Raw genomic sequence first — 17,345 nt, forward strand, 5'->3', positions numbered from 1 at the left:
AACATTGTAACAGAAACGAAGAATGCCTTTGATGGGTTTACCAACAGACTAAACACAGCTAAGGAAAGAATCAGTGAGCTTGAAGAAAGATCAATAGAAAATTCCAAAACTGAAAGGCAAAGAGAAAACAGCAACAACAATGTAAAAGAACAGAAGAACTGTGGGACAGTTATAAAAGATAGAACATGTGTGCAATGGAATTACCAGAAGGAGAACAAAGATGAAGGAATAGAAGGAATATTTAAAGGAATAATGCCAGATTTTCAAAATTAATGACAGACACCAAACCACTGATCTAGGAAGCTTAGAGAACACAAGCAGGGCACATACCATAAAATGTACACCTACACATACCATATATGAAATGCAGAAAATCACAGAGAGAGTCTTGAAACAAGCCAAGGGAACAAGATAGAATTCTATTTGACTTCTCTTCAGAAAACATGCAAGCAAAAAGAGGGTGGAGTGAAATATTTGAAGGGTTGAAAGAATAAAAACCACTAACCTAGAATTCTGCATACAGTGAAATTACCCTTCAAAAATGAAGGAAAACTAGAGACTTTCTAAGGCACACGAATAATGAGAAAATTTGTCTCCAGTAGACCTACCTTGCAAGAAATGATAAAAGAAGTTCTTCTGAGAGAAGGAAAATGATAATAGGTCAAAAACTTGGATCTACATAAAGAAGGGAAAAGCATTAGAGAAGGAATAAGTGAAAACAAAATAATATTTTATTTTTCTTATTTTTTTTTTTTAATTTTTTTTTTCAACGTTTTTTATTTATTTTTGGGACAGAGAGAGACAGAGCATGAACGGGGGAGGGGCAGAGAGAGAGGGAGACACAGAATCGGAAACAGGCTCCAGGCTCCGAGCCATCAGCCCAGAGCCTGACGCGGGGCTCGAACTCACGGACCGCGAGATCGTGACCTGGCTGAAGTCGGACGCTTAACCGACTGCGCCACCCAGGCGCCCTATTTTTCTTATTCTTAATTGACTTAACAGAAAACGGTTTAAAATAATAATAGCAAGAATGCATTCAGTTTTATAGCATATGGGTAAGTGAAATGAACTGGCAGCAAAGTGATAAAGGACAGGAGAGAGGAAGTAGGCATGCTTTGTTATAAGGCACCTGCACTACCCATGAAGTGGGACAGAGTTACTTGAAAGCAGACTTTTATTAGTTGTAAATGTGTATTGCAAACTCTACAGCAACCTATAATAAAATTTATAAAGAAAGTATAATTGACATGCTAAGAGAGGAGCAAAAATGGAATCATGTAAAATGCTCAATTAAAACCAAGAGAAGGGGCACCTAGGTGGCTCAGTTGGTTAAGCATCTGATCAAAAGATCAGGCCATGATCTTGTGGTTCATAAGTTCCAGCCCCGCATCAGGCTCTGTGCTGACAGCTCAGAGCCTGGAGCCTGCTTCAGATTTTGTGTCTCCCTCTCTCTCTGCCTCTCCCCTGCTTGTGTTCTGTCTTTCAAAAATAAATAAAATATTAAAAAAAAAAAAAACAAGAGAAGGCAGAAAAAAGAGAGAAACACTGAAAAGAGAAGAAAAGAAAAGAAGAGAAAAAAAAGAAAAGAAAACAAGTGCAATGCAAAGAAAACAGTTAGTTACAAACTTCACAGCCACTATGGGGTGTGGAGCAGGGTGGAAATAGATAAAACCACAGGGTTCCAATGCTGTAACACGTACTCAAACCACTGCTTTAGAAGAATAGTTTTTCTGATGCCTCCTGATGCTTTCCTCCTTTACAATGTGTAACTCTTCAAGAATCAGGAATAGCAATTCCTACCTTGAAAATACTATCTGGGACTGTGTGAAAGTAGAAGTTCAATGCTTCTAATCCGGTAATCCAAGTCATAGTCTTTGGAGCTTCTGAGTCCTGAGGCCTACATCTGGTGAAGTTTTATTCTCCCTGGTCATTTCTGACACCTTCTCCTTTCTCTCTGGGGAAGAGGACAGGAGGGTGTATGTCGGGGCTCTCGCTGATGTAAGTGTAACTTGAGTTAAAAAGAGGGATTTTACCTTTTAAAGCTCTTCTCTTTTACCCTAACAGTTCATCTCAAAGAGTGACCTGTGGAACATCTATATCAGTATCACCGAGGATGTCTGTTAAAGAGGGAGATTCATGGGTTCTGCCCAAGAGCTACTGAATCAGACTCTCAGAGAGTGAGCCTAGGAATCTGCACTGCTGGCAAATGTCACAAGTGAGCCTTATGCACACTGAAGTCTACATCTGAGAACCACTGCTTTAATATATGGCTCCTTTAGAGAGTTGGGGATAGGAATAAGGTTTGGAAGTCACTCCACTTTATGTTTTGGGCCAATTTATTACTAGGAATATTTGCCCCTAACCACTTGCTGAACATGTCTGCTAACCAAATAGAGTAAATGCTCAAAGAATATTTATTGAAAGATTACTTGAGGAGCATAACATGATACTTTCTTAAGTTCTGTGATGAGCAAAACATTTTGATTCTTCTAACCTAGATAGAAGTCATTTTATTCTAAATGAGTTTTTAAAAATTTTATGGTCTTTTTTGTAATGTGTACAGAATAGCTGTCACTTTAAAACTATAAGAGTACAACATGCCAAACTTTATTTAGATGGTAGGCTTGCTCTAATGCAGGCCATCAAAAAAATAATCACTTGAGCTTCCATATCAGTTAAATTTGGTCTAGAGAATTCCTGCAAAAGAAAAATAAATGGTTGAAAACATAAGTAGCTATGGAAAATGTAAATCTAAAATAAACAAAGAATTGTAATAAGGATTAAAAAAATGAGCAGATATGTCAACAAACCATACATGTTGAGGCACTTATAAGGATGGCCTAAGAGGTTGGGGAATTGGCAGAAGGGTACAGCAGCTAGGGTAAAACAAAAAAGAAAAAAGATAGGCAGGCGGAGAACATAAAGGCCTGCTCATCAAACCCTTCCAAGAACCAGAAAACCAAAATCCACGAAAAGGATTTTCGGAAACAAAAAATCAAGCAGTAAGACAGAAGATAAGAGAAACGGGACTTTTACTGGGTTCTTCAAGTACTGAGTCCATGGGGCACACATACACTACATTATACTTCTATACCATTTTGTAAAGGCATTGGTAACCTCTAACGTTAGTATCCAGTCAAAATTATATAATCCCATCAGCATCTGCAAGAAAGAAGGACCTGGCTTGATTTTCAGTTCTTTATTTTTAGTTCTTTCTTACATTCCCAACATGGGGAAATGGAGCTTGGAAAAACTCAGCTTGGGAAAACTTGGGAGACTGAGCTAGAGACTATTCTTCCATTGTTCTTTGTGCAAGAAGAGATAAGGAGTGAATAGAAGCAATAAGTGATCATTCCCTAGAAGCTTTCCTTTTCAGGAGATTGCCACTTAGAGAGCAGGCGAGGTGATCACTCCTACTGTCAATTTGTTAGCAGGGTGTGTGTGTGTGTGTGTGTGTGTGTGTGTGTGTGTGTGTGTGTGTGTATGTGTGGCGTGTGCATGCTTTGCATGTGTGCAACTGCATATGTGCATGAGTGTGTATGTTACAGGGACATGAAAGGTACTGCACAACGTTCAGTCTGACTTACCTTGCATCTAGCAGCAGCAGATTATACACCCACATGAGTACTGTCACTCTGAAAATGGGATAGAGAGTTAGGTTCTCAGCAGAGGAGAAAAAAACACAGAAAGAGAGAGAACACAACTGCGTGCACACACATGCACACACATACACTGAAATTCTCCAAACATGTGGGTCAGAGCAGCTGGGAGGGAGTCAGTCTTCCTCCCTTCCTGCTCTCTCTTTGCTGAACAGCCAAATGAGAGACTGAACTCTAACAAGGAAGAAAGAATTGCCAATAGTCACTGAAAACTCACTCTGGATGTTGTAGGAAGATACGGTCTTTTTCAAAGACATAGCTGAAGCAGCAGACTTAAAATTTGTAAAAGATGGTGTAGCTGCACAAAAATAAGAGAAATAAGGAAAGCTGTGAAGTGATCATCAGCAAAGTCCTCTAGAGTTAATCTGTGATAGAAGGTTAACAAAGAAGTTCTGTAAGCAGAAAGGAAAAATTACCTGTAAATAACTTTTTTTCCAGTTCTTCTTGAATTTTAAGAAGAATCCTCTCCTGTTCTAAGGCTTCTATGTACTTGGAGTAGCACCAGGTTGGCTAGAACGACAGCTTTCAAAGTTAATTTTGGGAATGTTTGTCCCAGGAAATAAACTGAAGGTAAGATGGCCTATATAAGCCTCTTCATTTAAACCTTTTATTGAAATATAACAAACTTCAATAACAGATCATTGAATAGGACAATTCAAAGATGTGTCTAGAACTATATGAGTTATAACTATTTCTCAGTGAATCAATGTTGCAAAGGCTTTATGGAGTTCTTGACAGCTATTCATGCATATATATATATATATATATATATATATATATATATATATTTAATTTGATTATGAATTTAGGTGCTCAAGAGAGATCCAAGTTTTTTTGAGGGGGGTAGTTTTGCATTTGTATTAATTACAATTCTTAAATGTGCAAAATCTATCAGAAACAAATGCACATACAGAGAATCCACACTTGCAAAATGGCACAGTATTATCACTGTACCAATTGCTAGAGTAATTCAACATGTATCTCTTCAATAGCAACAACAATAATAATTTACATTTAGGAAATGCCTTTGGTTTCCAAAAGCTTTTTAGTTTCTTACGAAACTCTTGAGATATATGACAGGAGATGGTCATCATAACCATTCCTTTTTCTCACACTTTCTCCTTTTAACAGACAAGGAAACAGGCTCAAAGCAAATTCAGGGATTTTTTTTCAGGCTCCCAGGTAATACTGAGTTGTAAATGACATTGAAAATTAGAAGCTTGTTATCTCTAGTTCCACATTTCACCCTTTTTTACACCACGTTTCTGAAATTTAATGCTAGTCATTTGCTAATAAATGTTCTTCCCAATGGCATTATTACATATCATACACTTTAGAGGTTACCTTTTTCTATATATGGTGTCACAAAATTGACATTCCCCTTGTCTCAATAATAGCTTTATAGTCTATCCGTTATCTTTATTGAGCGGCTGAATTTATTTGACATTCTTAAATGTCAAAAAGATTGTTTCTTGAGCTAGAATCCTCTTAAGATGCAAACACAAGTCATGAAAAATGGACATGACTTATGAAATTTCAGGGACGTGATATTAATGTACAAGTTAAATGTAAATATAAACATAAAAATTGTAAATGTATTCATTGATGGTCATGTACCGGCCAATTTTATGAGCACTTCAAAGAATTAAGAAATTTGAGATTAAGGCTTTGACATTTTTCTTTCTTTTTTTTAAACCCAAGAATATGTCAACCAAGTGTATTCTGTCTTGTTCCCTATCTGTCTTATTCTCTTTTTCAATAAGCTAGTCATTTCAACTGCTGCCACTTAAATCTTCTTCATGTGTATAAAAAAGTATTTTCTTTTATTATATTGTCCAGGATCAGCTGAAATTTTAATAGTCTCTGAAGGCTCAAGGGAATTCCCTTCCAATCTCTCCTAGAATAATTTTACCCTCATTTTCAAACAAGCACAACTCTACTACTGGACAATAACTGAGTTACTGCATTCTACTATCCAATGTTTTAAAGAAGTGGTATCTGTGACACCCGTACAGCTTACCTGTCGACCATATGCTTGCAGGCTGAAAACTGGGTCACTGGGTAAAGCAGCTGTTTTGATAGCAGATCCTGAAGAACTTGCATATTGTTTGCTTCCATCCTGTAATTATATTAAGTTATTAAAAAAGGGGGGGAGGTAAAACTCTACTAGTATAAACTTACAGCTAAGGAGTCATAACATTAGATGAAAAAATATCTTGTAATGAGTACCACACTTGAGGTCTCATCAAGTCAGTGTTACTAATTTGACATCATTTATGAACTCTTTACATTTATTTCCTACTAATATAAAAATATTTAAAAATGAGTGATAAATTATGAAGTGGAATGTAAAAATTGCCACCCAATTCTGGCATCTAGGAAAAACCATTGTAAACCTTTTCATAAACATCCATCCAAGCTTCTCACTAGGGAAAGACATAGATATAACCTGTAATTTTAGTATTTATATTTTATTACATAAATTTCATACAAATGGAATCACACTATATGTGCTTTTTTGAAATCTGCTTTTTCATGCAAATTGTTGTGAAAATATTTCTAGTGGAAATGTAAAGGGGAGGGTCTTAGTGTCATTCACCAGTATGCCTACAATTTAATATATAGTATACACCTGAATATGTGGATAATGAAATGTATAAAATGCATCATCAATGAATTAACTGTTCTAAGCACTCAAATCTTGAGTGATAAAAAAATCAACTATATCATCACTTCAACAGGTAAATAATAGTCTAGTAAAGGTATGTATCACAGATAATTTAATCAATGCCTGCTACTGGAAACTTAAGCTATTTGATTTTTTTTTATGATTATAAATGATGCTAGTTGATGACAGAACTCTCCAAGAAATCCAGTCATGAATCAGAGGAAAACTATAACATAGGCACCCAAAATTAATTAAATATTCCTATATAAACATTTGTATACATAAAATAATACTCCAAATCATAAATGCAGAAACTTGGGCCAAAAATAGACCAAAAATATAAAAAGTAAAATGAGTTTACTGAACTTAAAAGAAGACTGAAGAAAAAAAGACAAAAATCTCTGAAAAATGAAGCTATAAGGTACCCAAGGGAGAAAAAATTTGATTGAATAGATAGATAGGTAGGGGATTTATACACTTATTATTTATATACACTTTCTGACCCATATACATGCATACACATGGTATATAATATGTATAATATATATGTATCAAAAAGTTTAAATATACACATATACACACACATATGATATGCATATAAATCTGCCCCCCCCCCCAAAAAAAAAACCACTTAGCAAAGACATAAGCCTACAGACTCAGGAATCTGAGCAATCCTCAAACAGAATAAATACAAAGAAATCCACACGAGACATATCAAAATCAAATTCTGAAAGCCAAAGACAAAGAAAAAATCTTAAAAGCAGTAAGTAAGAAACAATACCTTACCTATAGGGAAAGGACAGAAGAAAATAATAAATCTTGGAATATCAGGAAGGAAGAAAAATGGGAACAGCAAAAGTATGGGTTAACATAATAGCCTTTTCCTCCCTCCTTGAGTTTCCTAATTTATGTTTGATGGTTGAAGCAAAAATTATAAAATGTCAGAGTTTTCATTTTCTGTTTTATTCTTATGATGGCTTTATATGGATATCATCTGCCATTTTCTGCTCACTTTGAAATGTCTTATATTTTCCTCAACCATCAATAATACCGATGTGGTTCTCAGTATATGCTGAGGAAATATTTAAAATAACTATAAACAAGAGAGGGAAAAAGACTTAAAGTGGGGGGGGTGGTTAGTTTCTAGACTCTAGTCAAACTGGGAAAATGTTAACACCAATAGACTGGGAAAAGTTATGTATCTATAATGTAGTATCTAAAGCAACCACTAAAATATCTAAAAAAAAATCCACCAAAATAAAATTCTAAGAAATATACAAATAATCCACAAGAATGCAAGACAAAGGAAACAGAAAAAAATGAAAAATAGAGGGAACAATCAAAACAAGAAATAAAATGGCAAGCATATTAAAAACCATAATAAAGACAAAGAGACTAAACACACCAAATAAAAGACAGAAATTGGCAGAATAGATTTAAAAAACACCACCGGGACCCAACTAGATGCTGTTTATAGGAAACTTAATTGAAATATAATGATATAGAAAGTAAAGGAATGAAAAAAGATACACCATACAAACATCAGAACAGAGCAAGTTGGTTTTGCAGCTTTGGAGAAGTTTGGCAGTTTTTTGAGAACCTCCACAGTCCTCTACATTGTTTATGACACCATATATATGTATAAAACACTATCTTTAAAAAGAGCTGGAAGAATACATAACAAGTTTAATGGTTGCTCTTCGGGATGGGGAGGGTAATGGAACTCAGAGCTGGGGTTAAGAGAGTTTGCTCTTTCTGCAGTATTTACTCTTTCTACAATATTTTAACGAGGGGAAAAAAATGAGGCAAAATGTTAGCAGTGTTTGTCATCATATTACTTTTGTATTTTTTGACACCTTCTAAATTTCTTTTAAAAAAATAGAATAGGTATAAGCTTGCAAGTAAATAAAATACATTAGTCATGAGCAGTTAGCCTTTTTCAATTCAAAGAAAGTAGATAAATATAAAGAGACAGACAGATGAATGGGTGAATAAATGGACAGACTGACAGACAAATAGGCAGGCTGGGCAATTTATGATTCATATTTATAAATTTTGCGGTCAATGTATCAGTCTGTTATTGTAATATTGAAAATGCTTTCCCATGAGTACATAACATTTTTTTCATTCATTCATTTTTGTTTTCGTTCCTGGTTTACTCAGTAAACACTGCTTAATAATTGAGCCTGTGCTGGACACTGGTCTAAGCGCTATGATACACAGATGCACAAGACAAATACTATCCTTGGGAATCTCAGTCCAGTGAGAATGACAGATGCAAAAACTTATTCATGAGACAATATAAAGCATTCTCCAAGAGAGGTAGGAATGTTACTACAGTGGATGTGAACTGCTTGTGCGACCTAGGAGGGTCAAGAAAGCTTTCACATGGAAGAGGTGACATTTGAGATGTATTTTGAGAAATTCAAAACAAAGTCTGAAACCTCTGGCTAAAGGCTTAAAAGCCACTAAAATCTGTATTCTATAATGTCTCTGTATTTTCCCCAGCCTGAATTCTTCTGCAAATTCATACACACCACATACCTTTTAAAAGTCTGACTCAACTCAAAATGAGTCTCGTCTTACCTTTGCAAATTTCTCGTCTTCTGTGACTGCCAATTTTTTTTTCTTATTATATTCTTGTCTTCTCTCTAAAACACTCATAATTTTTTCATCAGTTAAGTTCTTCCTAAACTCGCAAAACTGAGGCCAAAATTTAAATAGAACCCCAAAAATTGTCATCTGTATAAAAAACAAAGTATGTCTCAGATTACAATTTTACACAAATGTACCAATTTAAACTCTAATTCACCATAATAATGGATTAACTATTCTATCTTTAATATACAGCGTGTTTCCTCCAACTTACTGTCTCCAGACATCTTGGCATAGTTTAGTTCAGCACATGCTTATCATCAATGTTTTTTACTACCAATGAGAAGTCTTTCTTTAAAAATAAAACCATATACTTAAAAGTTACTTTATTCTTTATGTTTCCCTAACCAATTGATTGTATTAATAAAGAATCCATTAGGTCTTTTTAAATAAGAAATTTATGTTTTCTTTTAAAACATACACTAGTTGATCTGCCACACACTCTGCTGTTTTATGCAAGTATTCCAAATATTCAGTCCATCAAGAGGAACGCCTCTGTGCCCCCTTTTTCTTTCTTTTAGAGAAAGGAAATACCTCTGGAAAAGCTCTTAAACAAAGCTGCAGATCTAAAAATAAATCTTGAGTAACTTTTAAATGATATAATCTCTTTTATGTGAGAGCAAGAAAAGTAACATTTAAAAAGCAGGGTGGTATCCCGGACAAAGGCTTTCTATGAGGACACTCCACATTAAGTGATTAATTGCGATATTTATAGAGATAAGAATTGTTGCTCAAAGTCCCATGCCAAGTATTTCCATTAGTTCCAGAGGCATATATTACTTCCAAGAAGGTAGGACCTGCCACATCAGATCAAGTCCAACATCTTGTTACTAGGAATGGCCTTTACCTAATGCCCTAGAGAAAACTGAACCATCCCATTAGGCTCCAAGCCAACTCTTCAGAGGAAAAGAGGAATTTATAAAAAGTAAGTGCTGCAGTGATCAATAGAGTCCTCAACTGGCTGGTATATTTCATTACTCCTCTTTTCTGTACATGAATATTATTAGCAATTCTAAATTTTTTTATTCCTTTTAAAATACAGTTTTATCATTTAATTCTGTAGCCTCTTGGCATTGTGATCACAAAAGCTAGAGATACTTTCTTTGATGAAATGTAGGCTTTAAACCAAATTTCATTTACATTTACCTGCTATATCTTTACTTAAGTAATCCCCTGATCTAATGTCAAGGGATCGTGGTAGTTTCTATATGAACTTCTTAAGCAAATACTCCTCTTCCGTCTCTATTTACCAACTATTGACCCTACTTCTCAGTTATCTATCCAAAACCTGAGTCATTCCCTGCTCTCAAATACATTTATTTCCATCTAGAAAGTCTTCCAGGAAACGTCATTCAATTAGAACACAATTTTTCAATGGCAGACATAAAACGACTCTACTCCTAAAAGCTGCAATTAAGATTTTAAGTTAATAACATATGTGTTAGTCACAAAAATTGCTCTGTACCACGAGAACCTTAAAAGATAATCAAACTGTAGGTAGGAAAATGTTGTAATAAATATAGAGCTACTTTGCTCACTGGCAGTAGATGGGCAATGACTTTAGTATGAGTTAAAAGGGCCAGTGAAAATTTGGTTGAGTGAAGAAAACTTCAAAGTTATTAGGGGTGCCGGTGGGGGATAGGAAAAGGTCACACTGCTAACAATATTAGAACAGGCAATAGGCTTTTTTATCTACTATGCAGCCCTTTCGCTTAACTTTGCTCTCATTTCCAATTTGATTTTACTCCTTTCTGTCACAATAGATCACTTCTCATGTCAATCATCCATGAGTTCAAGTATGTTATCGAGTGCCTATTCCGTGCTAGGCATTTGGGCCACAAGGATAAATAAGAAACATGCCTTGCCCTCAAACACCTTACAATCAGGTGGGAAAGTCAGCATAAAAATAGTCATTTTCAGTTTTGTGCGATAAACAGAAACATATACAGGATGTTACAGAAGCACAAGGGAGAGAAGATGATAATACAAAAAACTCAGGAGGGAAGAGAATAAGGCTCCTTTGTAGAACCAGAGATATTTCAGCAAGACTGGTGGGTGAGGGCAGGGAGTGGTAAGAGATGTGCAACCAGACCTCTGGTTTGCACACCTGGGTAGAAGGTGATGCTATTCCCTGAGCTTCCTTAGGAAATGCAGGAGGAATAATCAGTTTGGTGGGGTGAGGACTCTATAGAAAGATTCTCTTATTTTCTGATGCTCTAAAGTCCACATTTAAATTATGTCTAGGACTCTATTTTAGGAAATCAAGTAGAATGCATAAACTAGAGGACTCCAGTACAGTTTGCTGGCTTCAATCCCTAGACAGTATGGCAAAACCAACCAATATAAGCAGTTCCAGACATGCACTTGCAAACTCAAGGTCTTTGATGTAGATGGGCAAGCCCTGGCCTGGTTATCCAGAGACCTAGGCTAGGCTAAGTGATCTCTAAGATCTTTTCACAAACATACTACGATTCTGGCACCATGTTTTCTCTATTTCTCTTTAGCACTTCCTCAATCATTCATCTGTATTTTCACCTATTTTAATGCATAATTTGGATTATGAGTCCATTTCAGTTCCTCAGAGGCCTTAGAACACAGCTGGCTCACAAATGAATGTTAAGGAATAATGGCCTTTTTTCCATGCTCAAGGGCAATCGTATCCTAAATCTCTGGTTCATATCACTTAAATCATGACATGGCCTTCCCTATTACCCCTATTATAATTTATTTTTCTTAATCATTTTTCAAGAACAACATCACTAAAAGGCTTTTAAAAATGCAAATAAATTATGTCCACCAAATCACTGTTTTCTATTATTTATCTTAAAAAGAAGTAACTTGAGCAGGTTAACAGGCATGATTTTCTTTTCATGAGCTTGTGTACTTTATGTTGGTTAGGTACTTAAATCTCCTCTCACTTATTTTATGAGCTATGTGAATATTCCAATCTTTAAAAATACACAAATCTTGGGACACACATATTTTACACATATTTGTGGTAGCAGATTTTCTAAAGGAAACATGAATGGTGGGAAAGGAAGGAGGAATTGGCTGGAGTTTTATAAGCTAAAAACAAAAATGATAATCATAGAAAGTCAAGGATAGTATTTAAATAATTATATTTGCTGTGTATTATCAACAAAATAGTAAGTTATTAGTTTCTTATGTTCTGTGGAATATGCAAATATTTTTTCATTAAATAGAAGTAATCTCAGTTAAGGAAGGAAGGTCGTAACCCTGTCAAATATGAACAATGCAAAATCTTTAAAAGAATATCTAGATTGTTAATGTATTTTAAAATACGCTTAACTGCATGCCCTGATCTCTTACCTGTGCCTCTCTAAATACATAGGGTCCTAACTCCTTCCTGTGTTCAATAATCTTCTGGGCTTGCTCTATTGGAATGTCAATTTGTAAAGCTGGTGGAATACTAGAATTAATAAAGCAGTTGATAATAGTCATGATCTTCTTGTGAATGATGGACTCATCACAATGAGAATGGCACAAGTCCTGAACAAGGAGGAAAGAGAGAACAATATATGATTAACGTATTCCTAGAACACTTTGTAGAATTGTGGCAATACATCTTCCAGTAATACATAGATTTTAACTTCAGATCAAGAGGACATGAGGACATGTGAAAGCTATCTTTCTATAAAATGGTATCTTCTATTTCTCTTGGGTTTGAGGAACCTAAGACGTTGATGCATACATCGTACATAAATACAGGTTTCATTTACCCTTGAGTGCTTCTACTCCTAGGTAAAGGAACAGCTTCAAAGTCACTTTGACTCATTTAGCAAATTTATATTGGGTGCCTACTATATACCAGCTGAGCCCCAAGATAGTATCTGCCTTTAAAGGCTCAATCTTACTGGAGGAGAAGCAAGAGAACACATTACTTCAATATACTACAATAGCTAATAAGTACTACAGTAGAGGTGTACACAGGATCCTAGGAGAACACTGAAAACGGGTACCTAACTCAATCTGCAGGTGGATGTAAATGCTTTCCCAACCAAAACTGCTTCAACACCAAGGTGACTTAGGCTCGAAAGGGCAATATAATTGCAAATGGCATATTGGATTAAGGGTTAGTATCCAAAATCTATAAAAAACTTATCAAACTCAACACCCAAGAAAACAAATAATCCAGTGAAGAAATGAAAAACATGAACGGACACTTTTCCAAAAAAGACCTCCAGATGGCTAATAGACACATGAAAAGATGCTCAACATCACTCATCATCAGGGAACTACAAATCAAAACCACAATGAGATAACACCTCATGCCTGTCAGGATGGCTAAAGTTAACAACCTAGGAAATAACAGAAGTTGGCAAGGATGTGGAGAAAGGGGAACCCTTTTGCACTGCTGGTGGGAATGCAAAGTGGTGCAGCCACTCTGGAAAACAGTATGGAGGTTCCTCAAAAAATTAAAAATAGAAACTACCCTATGATCCAGCAATGGCACTACTAGGTACTTATCCAAAGGATACAAAAATGCTGATTCAAAGGGGCACATGTGCCCCGATGCTTACAGCAGTGCTATCATCAGTAGCCAAACTGTCTGTCAACTAATGAATGGATAAAGAAGATATTACACATTACACATTACACACACACACACACACACACACACACACACACACACTGGAATACTACTTGGCAATCAAAAGAATGAAATCTTGCCATTTGCCACAACGTGGATAGAACTAGAGTGTATTATGCTAAGCTAAATAAGTCAGAAAAAGACAAATACCATATGATTTCACTCATATGTGGAATGTAAGAAACACAACAGATGAACATTGGGGAAGGGAAGGAAAAATAAGATAAAAACAGAGAGGGAGGCAAACCATTAAGAGACTCTTAAATACAGAGAACAAATTGAGGGTTGCTGGAGGGGTGTGGGGTAGGGGGATGGGCTAAATGGGTGATGGGTATTAAGGAGGGCATTTGCTGGGATGAGCACTGGGTGTTACATGTAAGTAATGAATCACTAAATTCTATTCCCGAAATCGTTATTACACTATATGTTAACTAACTTGAATTTAAATAAAAATAAATATAATTAATTAATTAAAATAAATTTAAAAAAATTTTAAAGCAAAAAGGGCAACATAAGCAGGATGTTGGCAGTGACAGGTGCGCCATTATGTATCTTTTAGTATTTATACTTTTATAGTTAACCTATTAAATTATCTTCCTTATACCCAAAGAACTCAAAAATAGGGACCATACATTTAAAAGGCCCAGTTTTATGTGACAAATGCAGGGCTATCATTTTTTAAAATAAAGAGGTAGCTTAGGTTGAGTTTATGGCATTTCTCTGTCAAAGACATTGTTCTCCAAATCACAAGAAAGCAAACAAATTTGGAAACTTGTAATTCTAGGCCAGAAATGAGCTAACACTTATTAAGTACTCACTGTATGATGGGCATTGTAATCACTATCTTATGGGCACTATTAAAGAAAGAAGAATTTAAGTGCCGGCCATATAAAATCCTACATAAATTATATGTGGAAAAAGCTTGATATAAATGTTACATTAAGACAACAGTTAGCATTTTTAACTCAATTTAGAACCCCCCCTCAGAAAATGCCTATTTATACAACATATGTTAGATGTGTTACCAAATGTGTATTTTTTCCCATTACTAGTGAGATTATCATATATAATTATTTGGTAAGCCTCATTTATAATTATGGAATAAGTTTTTGGAGTTTTCATTTTGAGGGTGAAGGGACAAAAATCAGAACTGATTTTTTTTTCTAATTGTTCTGCCCTACTATGCCATTAGCTCAGTTAATGTTACCTATCATTAAGGTCCCAGTTTATTTTTATTTTTTTAAATGTTTATTTATTTTTGAGAGAGAGAAAGCAGGGGAGGGGCAGAGAGAAAGGGGGAGAGAGGATCCAAAGCGGGCTGTGCACTAACAGCAGCATAAGGGCTCAGTTTAAACAGAGTTTCCTCTAGAAGGCTTTTGGTGACTCCCTCGGTTCAGGAGAGATGTCTATCTTAGGTACTCCCATTACCCCCTGAGCTTCCATCACCACTGCCCTAGTCACAGTCTTACAACTGCCTTGTCTACCGCTCATCTGTCCCTCCCATGACAGGGTAAGCTCTAAGAGGGAAGACTATTTTGATGATGGTTGCATCCTCAGGATTTTTCATGGCCCTTGGTAGATGTTCAAAAAGTATTTGCTGGATGAATATACTCTTCCAGTTTTTTTCTATGGACACACACATACACATACACACACACACGCACATACATGTACACACACACTTTAAAGTATGGTGTTTTATAGTAACTAGGTTTTTTAAAAAAAATATCCTTTCCCATCATTGATTATTCTCCTACAGCATGATTTTTAATGGCTGCAGAGTATCTAGGTTCTTCCCAAATATTCACAATTCAGAACAGTGCTTAAGAACACTGATTAATCATTGTTCTGAATTGCGAAAATATGGAAAGAACCCAGATCTTTATCTCTTAGCATATTACCACAATCTTTGCTGGGGGCAGGGAACATAACTTAGTGGTTAAGGGCATAAACTTTAGCAATAGAATGCCTTCGTTCAAACTCAAGCTCTACCACTTAATTAGCTGCGTGATGTCAGAAGTTTCTTAACCCTTCTGTGCCTCAGCTTCTTCATCTATTAAATGGCAAGAATAACAGTTTTGACCTACTAGGATTCTTATAAAGAATAAATTAGTTGTTACACGAAAAGAATTAAGATAACATGTGCCAGATAGCAAGCACTTAATAAGAGTAAGCTATATAAAAGTGAGTTCAGTAAGATTTTGCCAGGTGTAAAGCTTTCCACCTAGCAAATTCTCTCAAGACCCAGTTCAAATATTATCGCTTCTGCTAAGATTTGCTTGACCTACTACCCTCCCTGCATCATTCCCTCTCAGCGCCAAAACTATACCTAGTTAGAACATGGATCATAATCAATACTCTTTCATGTTATTTGTTTTCATGGATGTCCCCCTCCTTGAGGGAAAGCAATGTATTGTATTTACTTTTTATTCCTACTATTTAGCTTAATGGCTGGCATACTAGGTACTTAATAAATGCTTACTGAATGAACAAATTCCCTCCTATAGCATGATTTTTAATAGCTACCTAGAACTGTATGTCCTCCATTCTATACCACAAAAAAAGATATTTAAATGAAGACCAAGGACAGCTTTGAAGAAGAAGCGGTCACACAACTAAGGGTTGACTTTCTATGAGTGTGGTTTCTTAAAATGCCTTTCTTGCAAAGTTTATTGTATTACCTCTGTCCTAGCAGGGTTGGGCTTATTCATATTCTTATTAGCTTAAAAATAATTCTGCCCACTCACAATAGCTGCCTTTTCTGGAAAACAGGCTCTACCTCCTAATTAAAAAAAATTATTTTAATATTGCTTATCTTGTGACAGACTTTGAAAAAACTTATCTCAAAATATTTTTTCTGAGAAAATTTCTAACGTGAGAAGAGTACAAAAACTGTTCATAACAGAAAAGGGTAGAAAAGAGTTTCACGGCATGTTGGAGAAAGTTTGGAGATAGACTTTATTGAGAAATTGCTAACTATATAGAATATAAATGCTGCAGAATATTTGTATTACATAATTCATACTTAGATTATAAGACCAATTGAAAGTATTATCCTCTTGAATTCCAGTTTTATTTTTATTCTCTACTTTTATAATGGGATAAAATAGGCTACTTGCCCAGAAATGAATCTGTTACCCAGGGGAGCATTTAGGCAGAGTCTGGATGCCTCTTCTTAAGTATTTCTAAACAACATTCCTATATTCAAGTGTAGATTAAATACCTAGAAAGTCCTTTCCTTTCTTTAATGCAAAGATTCAATATGATTTCAATGAACACTTAAACCTAAAAAACAAGTGCCTAACCACTTGTTCTTTGACTTATTTGTTATTGTTTTGTTTAGAATGTGGCCATTCTTTCTTATTTATTTTTATTTTTTATTCTTTGAGAGAGAGAGAGAGAGAGAGAGTGCACACACATAAGCAGGGAAGAGGTAGAAGAAGAGGAAGGGAGAGAACACTAAGTAGGCTCCCAGTCCAGCGTGGAGCCTGATGTAGGGCTCAATTCCATGACCATGAGATCATGACCTGAGCCAAAATCAAGATTCTGACACTCAACCAACTGAGCCGTCCAAGCGCTCTGTGGCCATTCTTGCTAATAGAAAAGCTCCTCTCATCTCTGTTGGTTTATTTATCAATAATCCGCTATCTTTGATTACCATTGCTGGAAATATGGTTGGGAGAAATTCTGGGAAAGAGGTCTTGGTTCAAGTACTGAATATGGATATCTTCAGGAAAAAATGTCTATAGTA

The 17,345-nt window shown here is 35.5% G+C and overlaps 1 protein-coding gene across 15 annotated transcripts in view; it reads right to left on the reverse strand.

Annotated features, from left to right (window-relative positions):
• RGS22 (regulator of G protein signaling 22) overlaps positions 1–17,345 on the reverse strand; it is a 176,608-nt gene that overhangs the window by 39,371 nt on the left and 119,892 nt on the right. For 5 of the 15 annotated variants that reach the window (XM_042923381.1, XM_042923378.1, XM_042923379.1 and 2 more), the window contains 7 exons: positions 12,313–12,492; positions 8,914–9,069; positions 5,680–5,778; positions 4,076–4,169; positions 3,877–3,957; positions 3,588–3,635; positions 2,586–2,697 (listed from right to left, as the gene is read on the reverse strand). In XM_042923381.1, coding sequence (XP_042779315.1) covers positions 3,631–3,635; positions 3,877–3,957; positions 4,076–4,169; positions 5,680–5,778; positions 8,914–9,069; positions 12,313–12,492 — 615 coding nt within the window. In that variant the 3' untranslated portion in view covers positions 2,586–2,697; positions 3,588–3,630. Of the gene's footprint in view, positions 1–2,585; positions 2,698–2,810; positions 2,877–3,015; positions 3,163–3,587; positions 3,636–3,876; positions 3,958–4,075; positions 4,170–5,679; positions 5,779–8,913; positions 9,070–12,312; positions 12,493–17,345 lie in introns of those variants that run through there. The other 10 variants (XR_006198137.1, XM_042923377.1, XR_006198134.1 and 7 more) reach the window with 9 other exon arrangements.

Source organism: Panthera leo, chromosome F2 (genome assembly GCF_018350215.1).
Source record: "Panthera leo isolate Ple1 chromosome F2, P.leo_Ple1_pat1.1, whole genome shotgun sequence".
NCBI lineage: Eukaryota > Metazoa > Chordata > Mammalia > Carnivora > Felidae > Panthera > Panthera leo.